At 45.2% G+C, this 17,334-nt stretch overlaps 1 protein-coding gene across 3 annotated transcripts in view; it reads left to right on the top strand.

Moving 5' to 3' along the window:
• Nucleotides 1–17,334, top strand: part of ACAD10 (acyl-CoA dehydrogenase family member 10) — a 141,296-nt gene that overhangs the window by 53,483 nt on the left and 70,479 nt on the right. For all 3 annotated transcript variants that reach the window (XM_044275779.1, XM_044275781.1, XM_044275780.1), the window contains exons 4-7: nucleotides 964–1,158; nucleotides 1,324–1,482; nucleotides 13,742–13,901; nucleotides 14,021–14,162. In XM_044275779.1, coding sequence (XP_044131714.1) covers nucleotides 964–1,158; nucleotides 1,324–1,482; nucleotides 13,742–13,901; nucleotides 14,021–14,162 — 656 coding nt within the window. The remainder of the gene's footprint in view (nucleotides 1–963; nucleotides 1,159–1,323; nucleotides 1,483–13,741; nucleotides 13,902–14,020; nucleotides 14,163–17,334) is intronic.

Genomic DNA, 17,334 nt, shown 5'->3' with positions numbered 1-17,334 from the left:
GGATTTTAGATGTTCCACAATCCTATCCTTTAATAGGGTTTCCATTAATTTGCCTACTATTGATGTCAGACTCACTGGTCTATAGTTGCTCGATTCCTCCCTACTACCTTTCTTGTGAATGGGCACGACATTTGCCAATTTCCAATCTTCCGGGACGACTCCTGTTACTAATGATTGGTTAAATAAATCTGTTAACGGTTTTGCCAGCTCACCACTAAGCTCTTTTAATAATTTTGGGTGTATCTCATCAGGCCCCTGTGACTTATTTGTCTTCACTTTAGACAGCAAACTTAGAACATCTTCCTCTGTAAAGACACATGCATCAAACGATTTAATAGTCATCCTTTCTAGTGGAGGTCCTTCTCCTTCTTTTTCTTTTGTAAAAACTGAACAGAAGTATTCATTAAGGCAGTCGGCTAGCCCTTTATTCTCTTCTACATACCTTCCGTCCTTTATTTTTAATTTAGTTATTCCTTGTTTTAATTTCCTTTTTTCATTTATATATCTGAAGAATGTCTTATCCCCTTTTTTCATAGACTGAGCTAGTTTTTCTTCTGCCTGCGCTTTAGAAGTTCTTATAAATTGCTTGGCCTCTTTCTGCCTAATCTTGTAGATTTCCTTATCTTCATTGCTCTGGGTTTTTTTATAATTACAAAATGCTAGCTTTTTATTTTTAATGATTTGGGCCACTTCTGCCGAGTACCACAGTGGTCTCTTCCTTTTTTTGCTTTTACTGACAAGTCTAATGCAATTTTCTGTTGCCTTCAATAATGCACCTTTTAAGTAGTCCCATTTCTATAATTGTAATGACAATTAGCAGTTAATTTCACCACATCAGATATAAATACCATAATTATCATTGACCATACAGAACTATTAAAGATGTGCATAGGATTATATTAAATACACCGTGCCAACCTTTACTGTATTTGATCTGTAATGTTACCTTTTAAAATATTGCAGACTGGTCGTCCAGTTCCAGTTCACAGCTTCCTCAAAGACCTTACCAGTAAGGAGATGGCCAAGCAGCTGCCAGAAATGACTGAGGCTATTCAATGTATTAAAGCTGAAGGACTGAAAACTGCTGTTCTCAGCAACAACTTCTTCCTGCACAGTGGAGAAAGTTTTCTACCCGTCGACCGGTCACAATTTGATGTGGTAAGCAGACATGGCTGCTAGTACTCCAGTATCCTGTGTCACTTGTTGCTCCTTGCTATCAACAAATTACCATCATTCATGTTAATTTCATCTTATTTTAGTGTCCGTTCTTTTGTATTATTCTAGAGCGTGTTGTGTCATCCTCATATGTCTTTATTTTTGTAGATCGTTGAGTCTTGCATTGAAGGTATATGTAAACCAGACCCTCGGATATACCAGATGTGTGCAAAGCGTCTTGGGGTTCAGCCTAGAGAAGCAGTCTTTCTTGATGACATAGGACAGAACTTGAAAGCTGCAGCACAGTTGGGCTTTTATACAATAAAGGTAGGTGGTTGTACGTGAGCAGTCACATGATTAATGTTGAGGGGCTATATACAGTGCCTAGCATTCAGCTGAAAAGGGCATCTCTCAGCTGTCTTCACCCAACCTGCACAACCGAGACCACCCCTGGCTATATTTATTGCGTCCATTGGCTGAGAGGTAGGGTATATCACCCTAAAATGTGGTTAATCGTGCTGTGCTAGTAGGAGCTAGGTTAACCCCAAAATCAGTTGCCGTAGTAGAGAACCATTCAAAAGACCATTCATTTTCTAAAATATTTATTAACCCAGTTGTCGGAACAGACAGATGTATGTGTACAGCATTTGGCTATACATATTACAGTGATCCATTTAAACAGGAGAGATTGTACACGCATTCTAGTGATTGGTAGGGTCCCATTGGTGGGATGCTCACCGAACATGGATAGGTGATAAGTGTCAATCTTGAGAATACCCCTTTAAAATTCACCCAGTTCTGTCTTTCACTCATCAGCTTTTTACAGTACAGTGTATATATTTTTTTTCTTCAGGTTTTTAGTATGTGTCCTTATTTTGTCTCATTGCCCTGTTCTCTCCCAGAAGTATGTCTGGTCTAATTAAAGGAGTTTTTGTCTGCCATCTTCCTCTCCCTAGTGGCTGAGACTGCTAGTGCTAGTGGTACTGTTCTGGTTCTGGCCAAGCTGCCAGTTCGGTTGATGTACTGCTCCAAATTAATTAAGATACGTGCACGGAGAGATCAGACAGACAACCCACTGCATGGGGTTAAAAAGGATCTCTGGTTTATTTCTGAAAACAACAGACAATACATAGTTTTCACGAGAGGAGGGAGTGAGAGGGGGGTGAAAGATAAAGTATATATTTTCTATTGGCTATGAACTCTCTACTTTTCTGTAACCTTGACGGCCAGAGGAAATTCCTCCTCCCTCCCCCCTTGTTCCTGGGTGAAACCGTTACTACTTCTTTCTTTGTAACTGCTTGCTTGAGCTGAACGGAAACCACAAAGAAACACATGATAAAAACACAAAGTAAGATTCTAGTTTATAGGTGTTGGCTGAATGCCTGGCCGCCATCTTAGCTAAACATAGTCCTCAACAAGCAAGTATCCATTTTGTATCAATAGTCCATAACAGTCCCCCCTTGGAGACTTGATTGTAGACTTTCCCTTCGCCTAGCGAATCCCCTGGGCATACCATTCGTATCCTCTTCACCCGCAGTGGCGACAACCTACCCCTTATAGGTAGGCTCCCGGTTGCTCGGACTTGTGGTAATACCCTGGGATTCATCTCACCCTATCTCAGCCAGGCATCATTGTGAGGAGGGGGAGCTGTGTTGAACGATGTTTCCTTCTGTCCTTCCTCATCGTAGAGGAGCATAATAGGTCGTTCATCAGTTTTCTTCATTCTTTTTGAAAAGCGGGTCACACAAATAAGAACGAGCTTAATCACTACATATATCACCAATATTATTAGGGCTACCTGCAATATTACCTGGACAATTCCCATGAGCCAACCCCCAATACCTTTGAACCAGTTATTGGGGTTAAGGGGAGAGAAGGTATCAGACCACCATGTATCTTTATCAGCTTTATGTGCATCCAGCCACTTATCTCTTAAATCCGCCATCTTCTCTATATCCACCTTAACTTGCAAATTACCCTGCGGGTCTATGTAATGGCAACAAGAGGGTCCCACAATCTGGCACATACCTCCATCTTTAGCTGTAACATAATCTAGAACTAATGTGTGTTGGTTGGTGACAATGATTAACTGGTTTTGCACAATGTTTGAGGTATTCATAAGTCTCATCACTTCCCATATTTGGTCATCCAGGTAGTCTGTTGCTACTACCAGATGATCCCACATCTGCGCTATCATGGGATATATGAAGATGGAACTAACAATTTTGTTGGTAATGCTCATCTCTACTACATGTGGCTTGCCATTTGGTCTGGGTGTGTTATCTTTGGCCCTACGATACAAGGTGTGTTTAGGTACTGCATTTATGTCAATTTCAGAGTGTGGTACTATAAAGGTGGCAGGAGTAAGCCTGGCGATGGTGCACAGTCCTGTGACATTCTGGGATAACCATTTGTATGCTTTGTGTCCACAAACTAAGTATATGTCGTCTGGAACTGCTACTGCTGTGCCATTGAATAATCGGGTGATTAGTTTGGCTAATTGTGTCCCTTTCGCCAACTCATATCCTTTTGACTGACTTTCGGTGTCGTTAGCTAATATACCTGTCAGGAGATCCTGTACAGTACGGTTGTTACAGGGCAGATCCTTTCCGTTCTCAGCATCTACACCAATACACTGCACGTGGCTGTCTGTTTTTGAATCATTGCAACCGGAGTGTATGTGTGGACTAAATGTCATACCTTTGGTTTGTACTTGGAGACAATAACAGTGTGTCCAGCTAGGAAAACATGTGACATTAGCCCAGTGTCCCTCTTGCCAAGGAGTAGAGCTATAATCTACCGAGGGTCCTGATCTGTTTATCATGAGCCTTGGGGCATCTGCCCACCCTGCAACAGGTAAGGCTACTTCCCTGTCCTTGTGTGTACTGGATTTAACTTGGTGTATGCTAGTGAGAAAGATGGTAGAATTAGACAGGTCAATCAGTTCAGAAAGGTCCAGGGGTATTGCAAAATAAGGCATACTGGTTGAACTCACGGGACTGTGAGTACAGATCCAACAATCTCTCAGAGTTTCAGTCTCCTTCAACCCCTGGACTAAAATTTGATGCTGCCGTATCAGTGAATTGTCCCATTCATCACCCAGTGGCGTGAATACTGCAGATATGCCCACTGTCAAAGTCATGATCAGTATGTGAATCCTCATGGCTTATGGTTCCTGGGACGGTGGGACAGCCTTCACTCTTTTACAATGAGAAGCGTGGATCCAGGTGGGTCTCCCTTCGAGTTTCACAGAGGTTGGAGTGGTCAGCAACACCTGGTAGGGTCCCTCGTATCGTGGTTCGAGGGTGCTTCTGACGTGTTTCTTGACCACCACCCACTCTCCAGGTTTGAGAGTGTGGCTTCCCTCTAGGGAGTTAGGATCTGGAATGGAAGAGAAAACTTGTGCATGTATATTAGACAATTGCTTGCTCAAGGCTATCACATATTTTGCAACAGATTCATAATGCATTTGTAACTGTTGTGGGAAATACTGTCCCATTCTTGGCCCTGTCCCAAATAAGATCTCATATGGGGTTAGTTTGTGTGGGGGCCTTGGTGTATGCCTAACTGAAAAGAGGGTTATAGGCAAACACTGAACCCAATTAAGCCCTGTCTCCCTGGTCATCTTCAGCATTTTAGATTTTAACACCCCGTTCAATCTTTCGATTTTGCCGCTGCTTTGGGGCCTGTATGGGGTATGATACGCCAGGTGTGACCCTACCATCTTCCAGACCTCTTGGGTTAGACTAGCAGTGAATGCTGGGCCCTGATCACTCTCAATGACCTCAGGTACTCCGAACCTACAGACAAGCTCCTGCATCAGTTTTTTTGCAGTAGTGGTTGCTGTCTGGTTTCGGACGGGGTAGGCTTCTGGCCACCCAGAGAACAAGTCTATCACTACTAGCACATATTGAAACCCTTGGCACATTGGCATCTGGATATGATCGATTTGTATCCTCTGAAAGGGATATAAGGCTTTCGGGAGACATTTTCTGGGAGTGGGCTTGGTTCTGCCGGGGTTACACTCTGCACAGATGAGACACGCTTGAGTATGTCTCACCAGGACAGGGGTTATCCCTGGGGCCACCCATATTTTGTCAATTAGTTATTTCATGATGGTTTTGGATTGGTGGGTCACTGAGGCTATTAGGGGATAAAGAGCTCTGGGTAGGCAGACTCTCTTTCCGTGTGTCCAGAGTCCAGATTCTTCTTCGAGGGCTGATTCTTTCAGCCAGATTTCCTTTTCCCTGAGAGTAGCCTGTTTCTGCATTTGTTTCAGGAGGTCCCATGTGATTTCTTCTTGTTCCAGGTCTTCCTGTGTTATCATAATCTGGTCTGACTGGACTCTTACCTCTTTCACTGCTGCTTCCTTGGCCGCTTGGTCAGCTAGGGCATTTCCTCTGGCCTCAAGGGTGTCAGCTCGAGTATGGGCCTTTACTTTGATCACTGCCACTTGGTTGGGCAGGAGTACTGCTGCCATCAGGGCTGCTACTGCTGCAGCATTCTTAATCAGGGTTCCTGCAGCTGTGATGTAATCCCGGGCCTTCCATATTCATCCAAAGTCATGAACCACTCCAAAGGCATATCTAGAATCTGTGTAGATATTGGCGGTAGAGTCTTTTGCCATGAGGCAGGCTTCAGTGAGGGCAATGAGTTCAGCTTCTTGTGCTGACTGGTCTGGGCGCAATTGTCTTGCACACAGCACTTCATGCTCACTTGTGACTGCCATGCCTGTATGGAACTTCCCCTTGTCATCGGCATACCTTGAGCCGTCCACAAAGAGAATCCAATGAGGGTTTGTCAGAGGAGTGTCTTGGACTGATGGTGGTGTCCCTACTTCAGCTTCCATCATTGTGATGCAATCATGTTCTTGTTCCTTGTAAAGAGAGTCGGTTGAGGCCCATAGTTCTTCTTCCTGAAGATCCTCTTCAGCATGTAGATCAATAAAATCTTCAGAATCTCCATTATACTCCCCCCTTGGAAGAGGAAGGAGTGCAGCAGGATTGAGGATGTGGCACCTCTGAATGGTGACATTATCTGGCAGAAGCAAACTACACTGAAGCCGGAGGTGGCGCTGAGCAGTGAGGTGTTTAGGTTGAGTCTGCTGGAGGATGGCAGAAATGTCATGGGGAGCCAGAATAGTGAGGGGATGACCCAGCACAACGTCAGATGTGACGTTTAGAAGAGAGCTGGCAGCATGGATAGCTCTGACACAGGAAGGGGCGGCTCTGGCTACCGGGTCAAGACGCTTAGAATAGTAACCCAAGGGTCGATTGCGGCCACCATGAGTTTGAGTGAGGACTCCACTAGCGTGACCTTGGCGTTCCATGACATACAACCGGAAAGGAAGGTTGTAGTTGGGGATGCCAAGCGCAGGGGCAGATGCAATGGCGGCCTTTAATGACTGAAAAGCCTCTCCGGCCTCCATTGTCATCTGGAAAGGAGTAGCAGCATTACGAGGTATACAGCCATATAACGGCTGCATGAGGACAGAAGCATCAGATATCCAAGGCCTGCAGTAGGAGATGAGTCCCAGAAAGGTTTGCAGCTGATGAGGAGTGTCTGGGAGTTGGATGTCAGGGATAGCCTTCTTCCTCGCCTCAGTTAGGTGCTTGTGACCTTCAGAGATGCAATGACCTAGGAAGACAACTTTGGGGAGACACAGTTGTAGTTTGGCTTGTGAGACTCGACATCCAGCAGAGGCTAAAAACTGGAGAAGTGAGACAGATTTTGTCATGCAGATTTGGGGAGAGACCGCACAGAGGACAAGGTCATCCACATACTGGAGGAGTTCCACATCCGGGTGATCTGCTTGCCAGGGTTGCAGAACAGAGGACATAGCCTTGCTGAAGCAGGAAGGGCTGTTTTGAGCCCCTTGAGGCATAACAGTCCAGGTGTACTGTTTGCCTGCATGTGTGAAAGCAAAAAGAAACTGACATTTCTCATGTAAGGGAACAGAAAAGAATGCATTGGCCAGATCAATGACAGTGAAAGTAGTGGCAGTGGGTGGAATGCCAGCAAGGAGTGTGTGCGGATTGGGGACAATAGGTGTCTCAAGAACAGTAGCCTCATTGACAGCTCGGAGGTCCTGCACCATGCGGTACGTTGGAGGCTGTCCTTTCTCCCTTTTCTTCCGTACTGGGTAAAGGGGTGAGTTACAGGGAGAAGTAGTGATCTTGATTGCCCCATTCTGCAGGAGGGCCTGCACCTGGAGGGTAATAGCATCCTGTTGTGAGATAGAAAGTGGATATTGCTCTTTGTATGGCAGAACCTTGGGATCCTTCAGGGTCACAGTGACCGGTGGGACATTGAGGCGTCCGATATCCTGGGGTCCTTTGGTCCAGAGAGTATCGGGGATGAGGTGCAAAATGGTTTGCAGCGAATCCCCTTGTTCATATGAGTCAGCGTCCTGAAGTGTGGTTAATGCCATAAGGAGGCAAGTATCCTCCGGGTGTAGGGCTGTACCGAGGGTGACTGTTCCATCCTCTTTGAACTGTATGTTAGCCTGGATTTTCTGAAGAAAATCAGAGCCTAACAGATTGAAGGGGCATGTTTGGCTGACAACAAACTGCGACATGACTCCTGCAGGGAGGTGGAGTTGGGGTGTTTTAGTCCGGGAGAATCTAGGGGGAGTGACTGTGAGTGGCTTGGTCACGGAGTTATGTTGCACAACCCCCTCCAGTCCAGAACAAGGTAATTGAATGTCAGTGAGCCAAGAATGAGGTACGGCAGTCTCACATAATACACTGCAGGCTGCACCAGTGTCCACAAGAAATGAAAGTTCCTTCCCTGCAACCTCGAGAGTCACTCGAGGGGCGGGACCGGTAGGAGGGGTAGAGACTGTCATATATGGAATGTCCCCTCCCTGCACTGGTTTGCCAGCATCCTATTGCGATGAAGGGGGCTGAGTGCCCCCCTGTCGCCGTTGATTGGTTGGCCGCAGATGTTTGCTACGGCAGTGCCGTTTTATGTGTCCGGGCTTGCCGCACCCATAACAGACATAAGGGGGTGGGTGTTCTCCACCATCTTCTCCTGACATTACGGCTATCACAGCAGCACGGGTTTTCTTTGTGTTACTCTCTAGACCCTTTGCAATCTGCTCCAGCATATCTAGTGTCAAGGATTTCCACTCAGGGCGACAGGTCACAAGGGCTTTGTTTATCTCTGGTCGTAGACCATCGACAAACGAGCGGGCCAAGAGTCTGAGATGAACATTCTGACTAAAACCCATGTCTTTGTAATTCTGTTTAATCCTCTGAGCAAATTTCTCGCCAGTTTCAACTTTTTCCTGTGTCATATCCTGTAATGTCGTGGATTGGTCTGCTAGTCTTGCTTTCGCCCATTTCTGTAGTTGTTCTATAAAGAATTCTCCAGACTCATGATCCCGGGGGTCAAAGTTAGCACTTTTAAGTTCAGGGATGTGGATTTGATCCATTATCAGTGAGGAGTATTCACCTGTCTTGTTTTCCACTATACTTTGCAGGTCCGACCATGTGCACCCATAGGTTTGATGCACTTGGGACAGTTTCCTGAAAAAGGGCATGGGATGGGTCTCAGGGTCAGGCAGTAAATTCACTATGGTGAATAACTGTTGTGGGGTGAAAGACACATATTTTGGTGGTCCCTGTGGCCGGTTAAGTGCTAGGGCTTCTTTCAGTGTCTCAAGGTTTCCCTGCTCAATTTTCTGTAAGTTCTTTTGTAACTCTGTAATCTGACCCTGCAGTATTTGATCTTGTGAACGTCGTGATGGGCGCACGGTCATGGGTACAGTCCACTGTGGTGCCAGGGATAAAGTTGGCGGATCCCCGTAGTCTGTCGGGGTACCCCGCGAAGGAGTCTGCATATTACCCGGTGCATTTTGTATGCCCATTGTGGATTCTGCAGCACCGTCTGCATCTCCCTGTTCTGCTTCATCAGGTTGCCCCCCTACCATTATAGGAGTAAGGGTGGCAGGTGAGTGGGGTAGCATGAATGTACCGTCCGGGTTAACCATGGGGTACAAGGTAGTAGGAAGGGGCAAGGGTGACATAGGAGTGACGGGGGGGTCCGGACCGAATGATATTAAAGGTCCGTTCATGGGCGTTGCCTGGGGACAAGATGGCGCTGTAGCTAACACGGGAAGTGATGGGACGTGCCGGGGAGTAGTTACCAAGGTGTGGTTTTGTGGGTGGGGAACCCCACAGGGAAGGCACGTATCACGGGAGGAGGGATTCTGTTGACCACATGTTTTGCAGGTCCACCCACCTGCTTTCTTCCCGGCGCCATTATAGGGTGGTGGCAAGTCATGTATCAATGCAACACCAGGCTTACAGAAATATCTCTGTCTTTTCTCATCAAAATTTAGTTCCCCCCCCCCGGTCTGTTCAAATTCTTTACTACAGTCCAACCACACACAGACCATGTCTGTCAATTTATCATCTTCTAACTTCCCCCTCTTCTCGTTTAACAACACAGGTAGCACTACATAGGATGCCTCCTTTACAGACACTATAACTCTTCTCCAACTTAGTTAATCCTTTTATGAAACATTTGCCTCTCCTGTCCGCCACGTACTGTTCAGGTGAACAGTAGCCCTTCGGGACACTTTCCTCATTTCCCATTATCTCTCGTACCTACTGAAGCCGCCTAAAGACCTCTGCATAGAGTAATCACTGGACGTGAAGACCTTTGAGTCCCGGTCAGCACACTCTGGGCTACCGCGAACCGCTCTCCACCCATCTGTGATCGTCCCCTTTATGGAGATTCGAGTCAGACACCGGGCTGAACTCCGATACAGGCACACAGGAGAACTCCGTGTCTCAGTCAATGATACTGGGTCTTCACAACTTATAGGCACAACACAGTACATCAAGACTTTAAGAAAACATATGGGGTTCTTACTTTCATGCCCTCGAGGACGTCCCAGACTGCTTCCGCACCCCTCCCTCAGACGAACACCAAGAGGCTACACCAGGGGACACTTTATGGGCAAGATGACTCAATTTTCTTACCTCATATCACGGGTTACGATCCCGGTGTCCGTTAGTGCGCCTCTCCTCGTCTGGTCTCTGGGGGTACGGGAACAGAGGGTCCAATCCTCGAGCCCCACGATTGGGCGCCAAAATTGTTCTGGTTCTGGCCAAGCTGCCAGTTCGGTTGATGTACTGCTCCAAATTAATTAAGATACGTGCACGGAGAGATCAGACAGACAACCCACTGCATGGGGTTAAAAAGGATCTCTGGTTTATTTCTGAAAACAACAGACAATACATAGTTTTCACGAGAGGAGGGAGTGAGAGGGGGGTGAAAGATAAAGTATATATTTTCTATTGGCTATGAACTCTCTACTTTTCTGTAACCTTGACGGCCAGAGGAAATTCCTCCTCCCTCCCCCCTTGTTCCTGGGTGAAACCGTTACTACTTCTTTCTATGTAACTGCTTGCTTGAGCTGAACGGAAACCACAAAGAAACACATGATAAAAACACAAAGTAAGATTCTAGTTTATAGGTGTTGGCTGAATGCCTGGCCGCCATCTTAGCTAAACATAGTCCTCAACAAGCAAGTATCCATTTTGTATCAATAGTCCATAACAGTACGAATCTCATGTGTACATATGCACTCCTAGCACTTTGTCTGAATGAGAGTGTCAAGCCGGATGTCCACTGTACCATGCAGATATGGTGTGATGGCTCGCAAGCTGCATCTTCTCAGGGCAATATGATTAATTACAATAGTAAATATGATGCTGGCGTCTCGCCTGACGTGTGTTTTAGTAAATACTTGTATTCCCCAAGTACCATATTTTTCGCCCCATCAGATGCACTTTATCCCCCCCAGAGTGGGGGTGGGGGGTTAATGTCAGTGTGTCTTATGGGGCGAATATTAATGAGCGCTTCCATTATGGAAGCACTCATTAGTACCGGAGGACCGGTAAGCAGTGAATGCAGAGGACAGGTCACAGCACGGCCAACGGCAAGAAGTAGAGCACTGGTGGTGAGGAGCGGCGGCATCACTAAATTCACTATATTATCTTTCACAGCTCAATATGTGCAAAATTTATGAAGAGGAGCATCCAAGGCTAGTGCTTCAGATCCGGCAGGCTGTTTCTGCGTCGAACAGCCTGCCGGATCTCTTTGCATTCCTGCATTGCCGGAAGTTTGTAAGTCTCCGTCCAGCCCCATTAACTATAATGGGGACCGGCGGAGATCGTGCCACATTCAAGCAAATATGCCGACAACCAACCGGAAAAAACGCTACAACTTCCAGCAATGCCAGAGTGCACAGAAATCCTACAGGCTGTTCCCTGCCAGAACAGCCTGCCAGATCTCAAGCGCTAATGTGAAACTAGCCTAACTCTAGTGCTCATTGATTGACTGGGATAGTTCTGGGATTTATGAGTGGAAATATACATATCTGCATCCCACTTCTCGGCTCCGACTCTGTGGATCCCAGGCTGTCTTCTCTATGCTTATGGTTCCCACATGTAAACTGCCTGGATGCACAGGGTCAAGCACGATGCTGCATCCAGTCACTGGCATAAGCAGTGACATGTTCCCAAGTGGTGATGCTTAGGGACAAGTCATTGCTGAGGCCCATCATTGGCTGTAGCAGCAATTGTGGCCTCGTTGTTTATATGCAGGGACCCACAAAGATGTAACCGAACTAGGGTTGGGCGATATCAAAAATATTCAGACGATAACGATATTAAGAAATTTATCGCGATAACAATATTTATTTGGATAAATACCCATTTAAAAGAAAAAACACAAGTAGACATTATACTGTGTGAGGGCTGCCAGAAGGAGACGTTATACTGTATGGGGACAGGGGCAGCCACAAGGAGACATTATACTGTATTGGGGCAGCCACAAGGAGACGTTGTACTGTATGGGGCAGCCACAAGGAGACGTTGTACTGTATGGGGCAGCCACAAGGAGACGTTGTACTGTATGGGGCAGCCACAAGGAGACGTTGTACTGTATGGGGCAGCCACAAGGAGACGTTGTACTGTATAGGGGAAGCCACAAGGAGACGTTGTACTGTATAGGGGAAGCCACAAGGAGACGTTGTACTGTATGGGGCAGCCACAAGGAGACGTTGTACTGTATGGGGCAGCCACAAGGAGACGTTGTACTGTATAGGGGAAGCCACAAGGAGACGTTGTACTGTATAGGGGAAGCCACAAGGAGACGTTGTACTGTATGGGGCAGCCACAAGGAGACGTTGTACTGTATGGGGCAGCCACAAGGAGACGTTGTACTGTATGGGGCAGCCACAAGGAGACGTTATACTGTATGGGGCAGCCACAAGGAGACGTTGTACTGTATAGGGGAAGCCACAAGGAGACGTTGTACTGTATAGGGGAAGCCACAAGGAGACGTTGTACTGTATGGGGCAGCCACAAGGAGACGTTGTACTGTATGGGGCAGCCACAGGGAGACGTTGTACTGTATGGGAGCACAAGGTGAAATTATACTGTATGGGGGGGCCACAAGGAGATGTTATACTGTATAGGGGCAGCCACAAGGTGACATTATACTGTGTGGGGGCCACAAGGAGACATTATACTGTGTGGGGGCACAAGGTGAAATTATACTGTATGGGGCCACAAGGAGACATTATACTGTATGAAGTTTTGACTCCCCCCCCCCCCCCAGTATAATATTGTTATGTTGCTCATGTATGGAGGACTCATTATTCCCTAATGCCTCCTATTATAGATCAGTGTGCAGACTGCAGCTTGCAGGCAGGAAGGAAGGACCAGGCCGCAGAAGACAGACAGACATAGGACCTTTATGTATGACACCCGGGCCCACCCGGGCCGGTTCTATTCTATGTTTAAGGTCTCTTCTCTCTCACTCCTCACAGGCCAAACTCTGTGTGTGGGAGTTGGAGAGACTTTTCCCGCCTGGCTGTTGTGCTTGCCTCTGGTGTTATCCAATTCCTACGTCGGTGGGCGGACACATGAATATGGGGAGCTACGAGGAGCCGGGGGCAACCGCTGCAGGCAGTAATGTGGTTGTGAGTACTGTTATGCAGGGGCCAGCAGACACAGATTTAGAAGCTGTCAGCGCACATGTGACTGCTTCTATGACAACAAAATACAGCGGTTATTAGGAAACAGCGATATTGCCATATCACTGTTTCTTAATACCACGGTATATCGCTGACAGCAGTTTACCTCTCAACCCTATACCGAACATCAGACAGCAGGTAAGTATAGTTCTCTTTACAGGTCCCATTGGTTGGGGGAGGAGTTTAAAAAACAAGGACAACCCCTTTAAGACTGGCAAATGAAACACCATTCTTAATAAAACTACCTCCCCTTTGTCTTTGTTCGGTTTTGTGTCTCATTTTTTTTTCTTAAATAGCATTTAGTAACATAATACTTTGCAAAATTTGGATTTAGTGGTTCAATACTATTTTACTATGTAGTTTCATACTGGTTGTAAACTTTATCCCACCTACTGGTATTTCCCAAAAATGAGTAAAGGTAAATATCATAGTATTTCTTTATGGAATAAATCGCTTACAGTACATCATCTTTGTTAGTTCTGTATAAGACCATTATTTGAAAAAAATAATAAATGTAAGTATTTTAAACAGGTAAATAACGTGAACGATGCACTTCAAGATTTAGAAAATCAGTTGGGATTCCCTTTAAAAGACTTTGTTCCAAACACTCGTTCTGTGAGACCTACTATGGATTTCCCAAGAGATTCCTTGACAAAGTATCTTGAAAATACATTTGGCGAAGAATTATCAGGTTTGTATTTTTTCCAGAAAATCTAGAATTAAGAGCGCCCTTGGCTCATCCGTACCGTGAATAGAGGTAGATACTCAGAAGAAAACATGTCATGAGAACTATAACTGTGATTATTGCAGGCGCTCTCTTTGTACGACAGTTCAGCCATGGACAGTCCAACCCAACCTATTATGTTCGATTTAATGGAAGACAACTTGTACTACGCAAAAAACCTCCAGGAAAGCTGCTTCCTGCAGCTCATGCTGTGGAGAGGGAGTATAGGTTAGTAAACTTCTCTGGTTCTTTCATGTTCACCAAACACTGTTGGTGGTAATTTAGGTAATTATAATATTCAACTTTGAGTGATTCAGACAGTAGCTGATGTGAGGAAATCAAATTCCTTGTAGCGGGTCTACACTCTACTAATGACCTATGAAATTCTTTAAATTTCCTCTATAGTGTCAATGTAGAATGTAGAAGGGCTGCAGCGCTGTTCTTCTGGGGATGACAGATACCCATCCCAAATCCACACACACATACATGCCCTGTTTGGCCAAGCAGTTATATGCTTTCAATTGGGATAGAGGAGAAAGCTTCTGCCAGACACCTCCGACATGACTCCTTCTTACACATATACACTCGTTTTGGCCAAGCATTTATATGCTTTTCAATGGGAAGAGAGGAGAAAGCTGTCAACCTTGGGAGAGATAGATGACCACACCACAACATGGAGACCGAGCCAGCAAACACAGGTAAGTGACGTCAATGGCATCTGCCGGGATAACAATATTAAGAAATTTACTGTGATAATAATATATTTTGCGATAAATACAAATTTAGAAGAAAAAACACTTTGTGCCACAAGGAGACATTATACTGTATGGGGCGGCGGGGCAACAAGTAGACATTAAATTGTAAGGGGGCAACAAGGAGATATTATACTGAATTGGGCTACAAATTGTATCCCCATAGCGTATGTCTCCTTGTTGCCCCCATACAGTAATGTTCCCATAGTATGGAGGCCACAAAGAGACGTTACTCTATACGTTATAGGGGCCACAAGAAGACATTATACTGTATGGGGCTTATACAATAAAATGTCTCATACATTATAGTAATGTCTCCTTGTGGCCCCATTGTCCCACACCATGTAATGAGGCACAGGCACACAGATTTAGGAATGAACGGGTTTGTATTGAATCCGCAAAAAATGTGGATCGAATGCGGACTGAAAATACAGTTATGTGCACAAGGCCTTAAAGACATATCTGGGTGGATGTTACATACAGTGCTGCTAAACATATAGGGTAATACAGCCCCACATACCTCTTACATCCAGTGATGTTTTCTTTGGCAGAAGCAGGCGTGACTTCACAAAATACTGCGGTAATTAAGAAACTATGATATCCCCATATTGCCAATTCTTAATAACCCCTTAGTGCTATTTGACGTGTATACTTGTAATGGAGCACTGCTACTTAGCGCTCCATGATGAGTATACACGTCATGGCATTAAACTGTCACCATGTCTGCAGACATGGTGACAGCACTGAGACCCCGGTTGGTACACACAGGGATCTCCGCTTACCGGCCCCGGACCAATGAGGGCTGTTCCGGGCCGGCAATCGCACTGATTTATATTAATAATAATAATACACATGTTTAATATCACCGCATCCATAACTATTTGTTCTATGAAAGGATCATGTTACTTTCCCTGGACGGTGAAGGCCATAAAAAAAGAAAAACGATGATGGAATTGAAGTTTTGCCCACCTCACTTCCCAAAAAAGGTATTAAAAGTGATAAAAAAAAGTTGTATGTACCCCAGAATGGTACCAATCAAACCGTCGCCTCATCACGCAAAAAATGAGCCCCTACATGAGACAATCGCCCCCCAAAAAAGAAAAAAAATAAGTCTTCAGAAAATGGAGACAAAAACTTTTTTTTATTTTTTCTAAAATGCTTTTATTGTGTTAAAGTGAAATAATAAAAATATAGTATACATATTAGGTATTTCTGCGTCCGTAACAACCATTTCTATAAAAATATCACATGACCTAACGCCTCAGGTGAACACCATGAAAAATAAAATAAGAACTGTGCCAAAAAAAAGCAATTTTTTTGTCACCTTACATCACAAAAAGTGTAATACCAAACGATAAAAAAGTCATATGTACCCCAAAATAGTACCAATCAAACAATCGCCTCATCCCGTAAAAAATAGCACCCTACCTAAGGCTCCTTTCACACTAGCGTTCGCTGGTCCGCTCGTGAGCTCCGTTTGAAGGAGCTCACGAGCGGACCCGAACGCAGCCGTCCAGCCCTGATGCAGTCTGAATGGAGCGGATCCGCTCAGACTGCATCAGTCTGGCGGCGTTCAGCCTCCGCTCCGCTCGCCTCCGCACGGACAGGCGGACAGCTGAACGCTGCTTGCAGCGTTCGGGTGTCCGCCTGGCCGTGCGGATCAGTGCGGATCCGTCCAGACTTACAATGTAAGTCAATGGGGACGGATCCGTTTGAAGATGCCACAATATGGCTCAATCTTCAGGCGGATCCGTCCCCCATTGACTTTACATTGAAAGTCTGGACGGATCCGTCCGAGGCTATTTTCACACTTAGCTGTTATATGCTAAAAATAATGCAGACGGATCCGTTCTGAACGGAGCCACCGTCTGCATTATTATGATCGGATCTGTTCAGAACGGATCCGATCGAATGCTAGTGTGAAAGTAGCCTTAGACAATCGCCCAACGAATAAAAAAAATGGCTTTCAGAAAGTGGAGACCCAAAACATGATTTAGTTTTTAAAAAAATCCTTTATTATATAAAAGTGAAACAAACAAAGAAAGTAGACAAATTTGATATCATCGCATCCATAACAACTTGCTCTATAATAATAGCACATGATCTAACCTGTCAGATGAACATTGTAAAAAACAAAAAATAAAAACTGTGCCAGAACGGCCTTACAAAAAACATAAAAAAACATATGTAACCCAGAATAGTATCAATAAACTGTCACCTTATCCCATTATTTCCAAAATGGGGTTACTTTTTGGGAGCTTCTACTATAGGGTGCATCAGGGGCGCTTCAAATGGGACTTAGTGTCTAAATACCAGTCCAGCAAAATCTGCCCTCCAAATACCATATGGCGCTCCTTTTCTTCTACGCCCTGCCGTGTGCCCTTACAGCAGTTTACGACAACATGTGGGGTGTTTCTGTAAATCGCAGAATCAGGGTAACAGATTTTGAGTTTTGTTTGACTGTTAACAAGTGTTACAGGAAAAAATTTAAAAATCTGCCAAAAAAAGTGAAACTTAGAAATGTCATCTCCATTTTCCTTTAATTCTTGTGGAATAAATAAAGGATTAACAAAGTCTGTAAAATCAGTTTTGAGTAATTTGAGGGGTGTAGTTTCTAAATTGGGGTAATTTATGGACTGTTTCCACTA

This window comes from Bufo gargarizans, chromosome 1, assembly GCF_014858855.1.
Source record: "Bufo gargarizans isolate SCDJY-AF-19 chromosome 1, ASM1485885v1, whole genome shotgun sequence".
NCBI lineage: Eukaryota > Metazoa > Chordata > Amphibia > Anura > Bufonidae > Bufo > Bufo gargarizans.
This window is presented reverse-complemented; position numbering and strand designations above follow the sequence as displayed.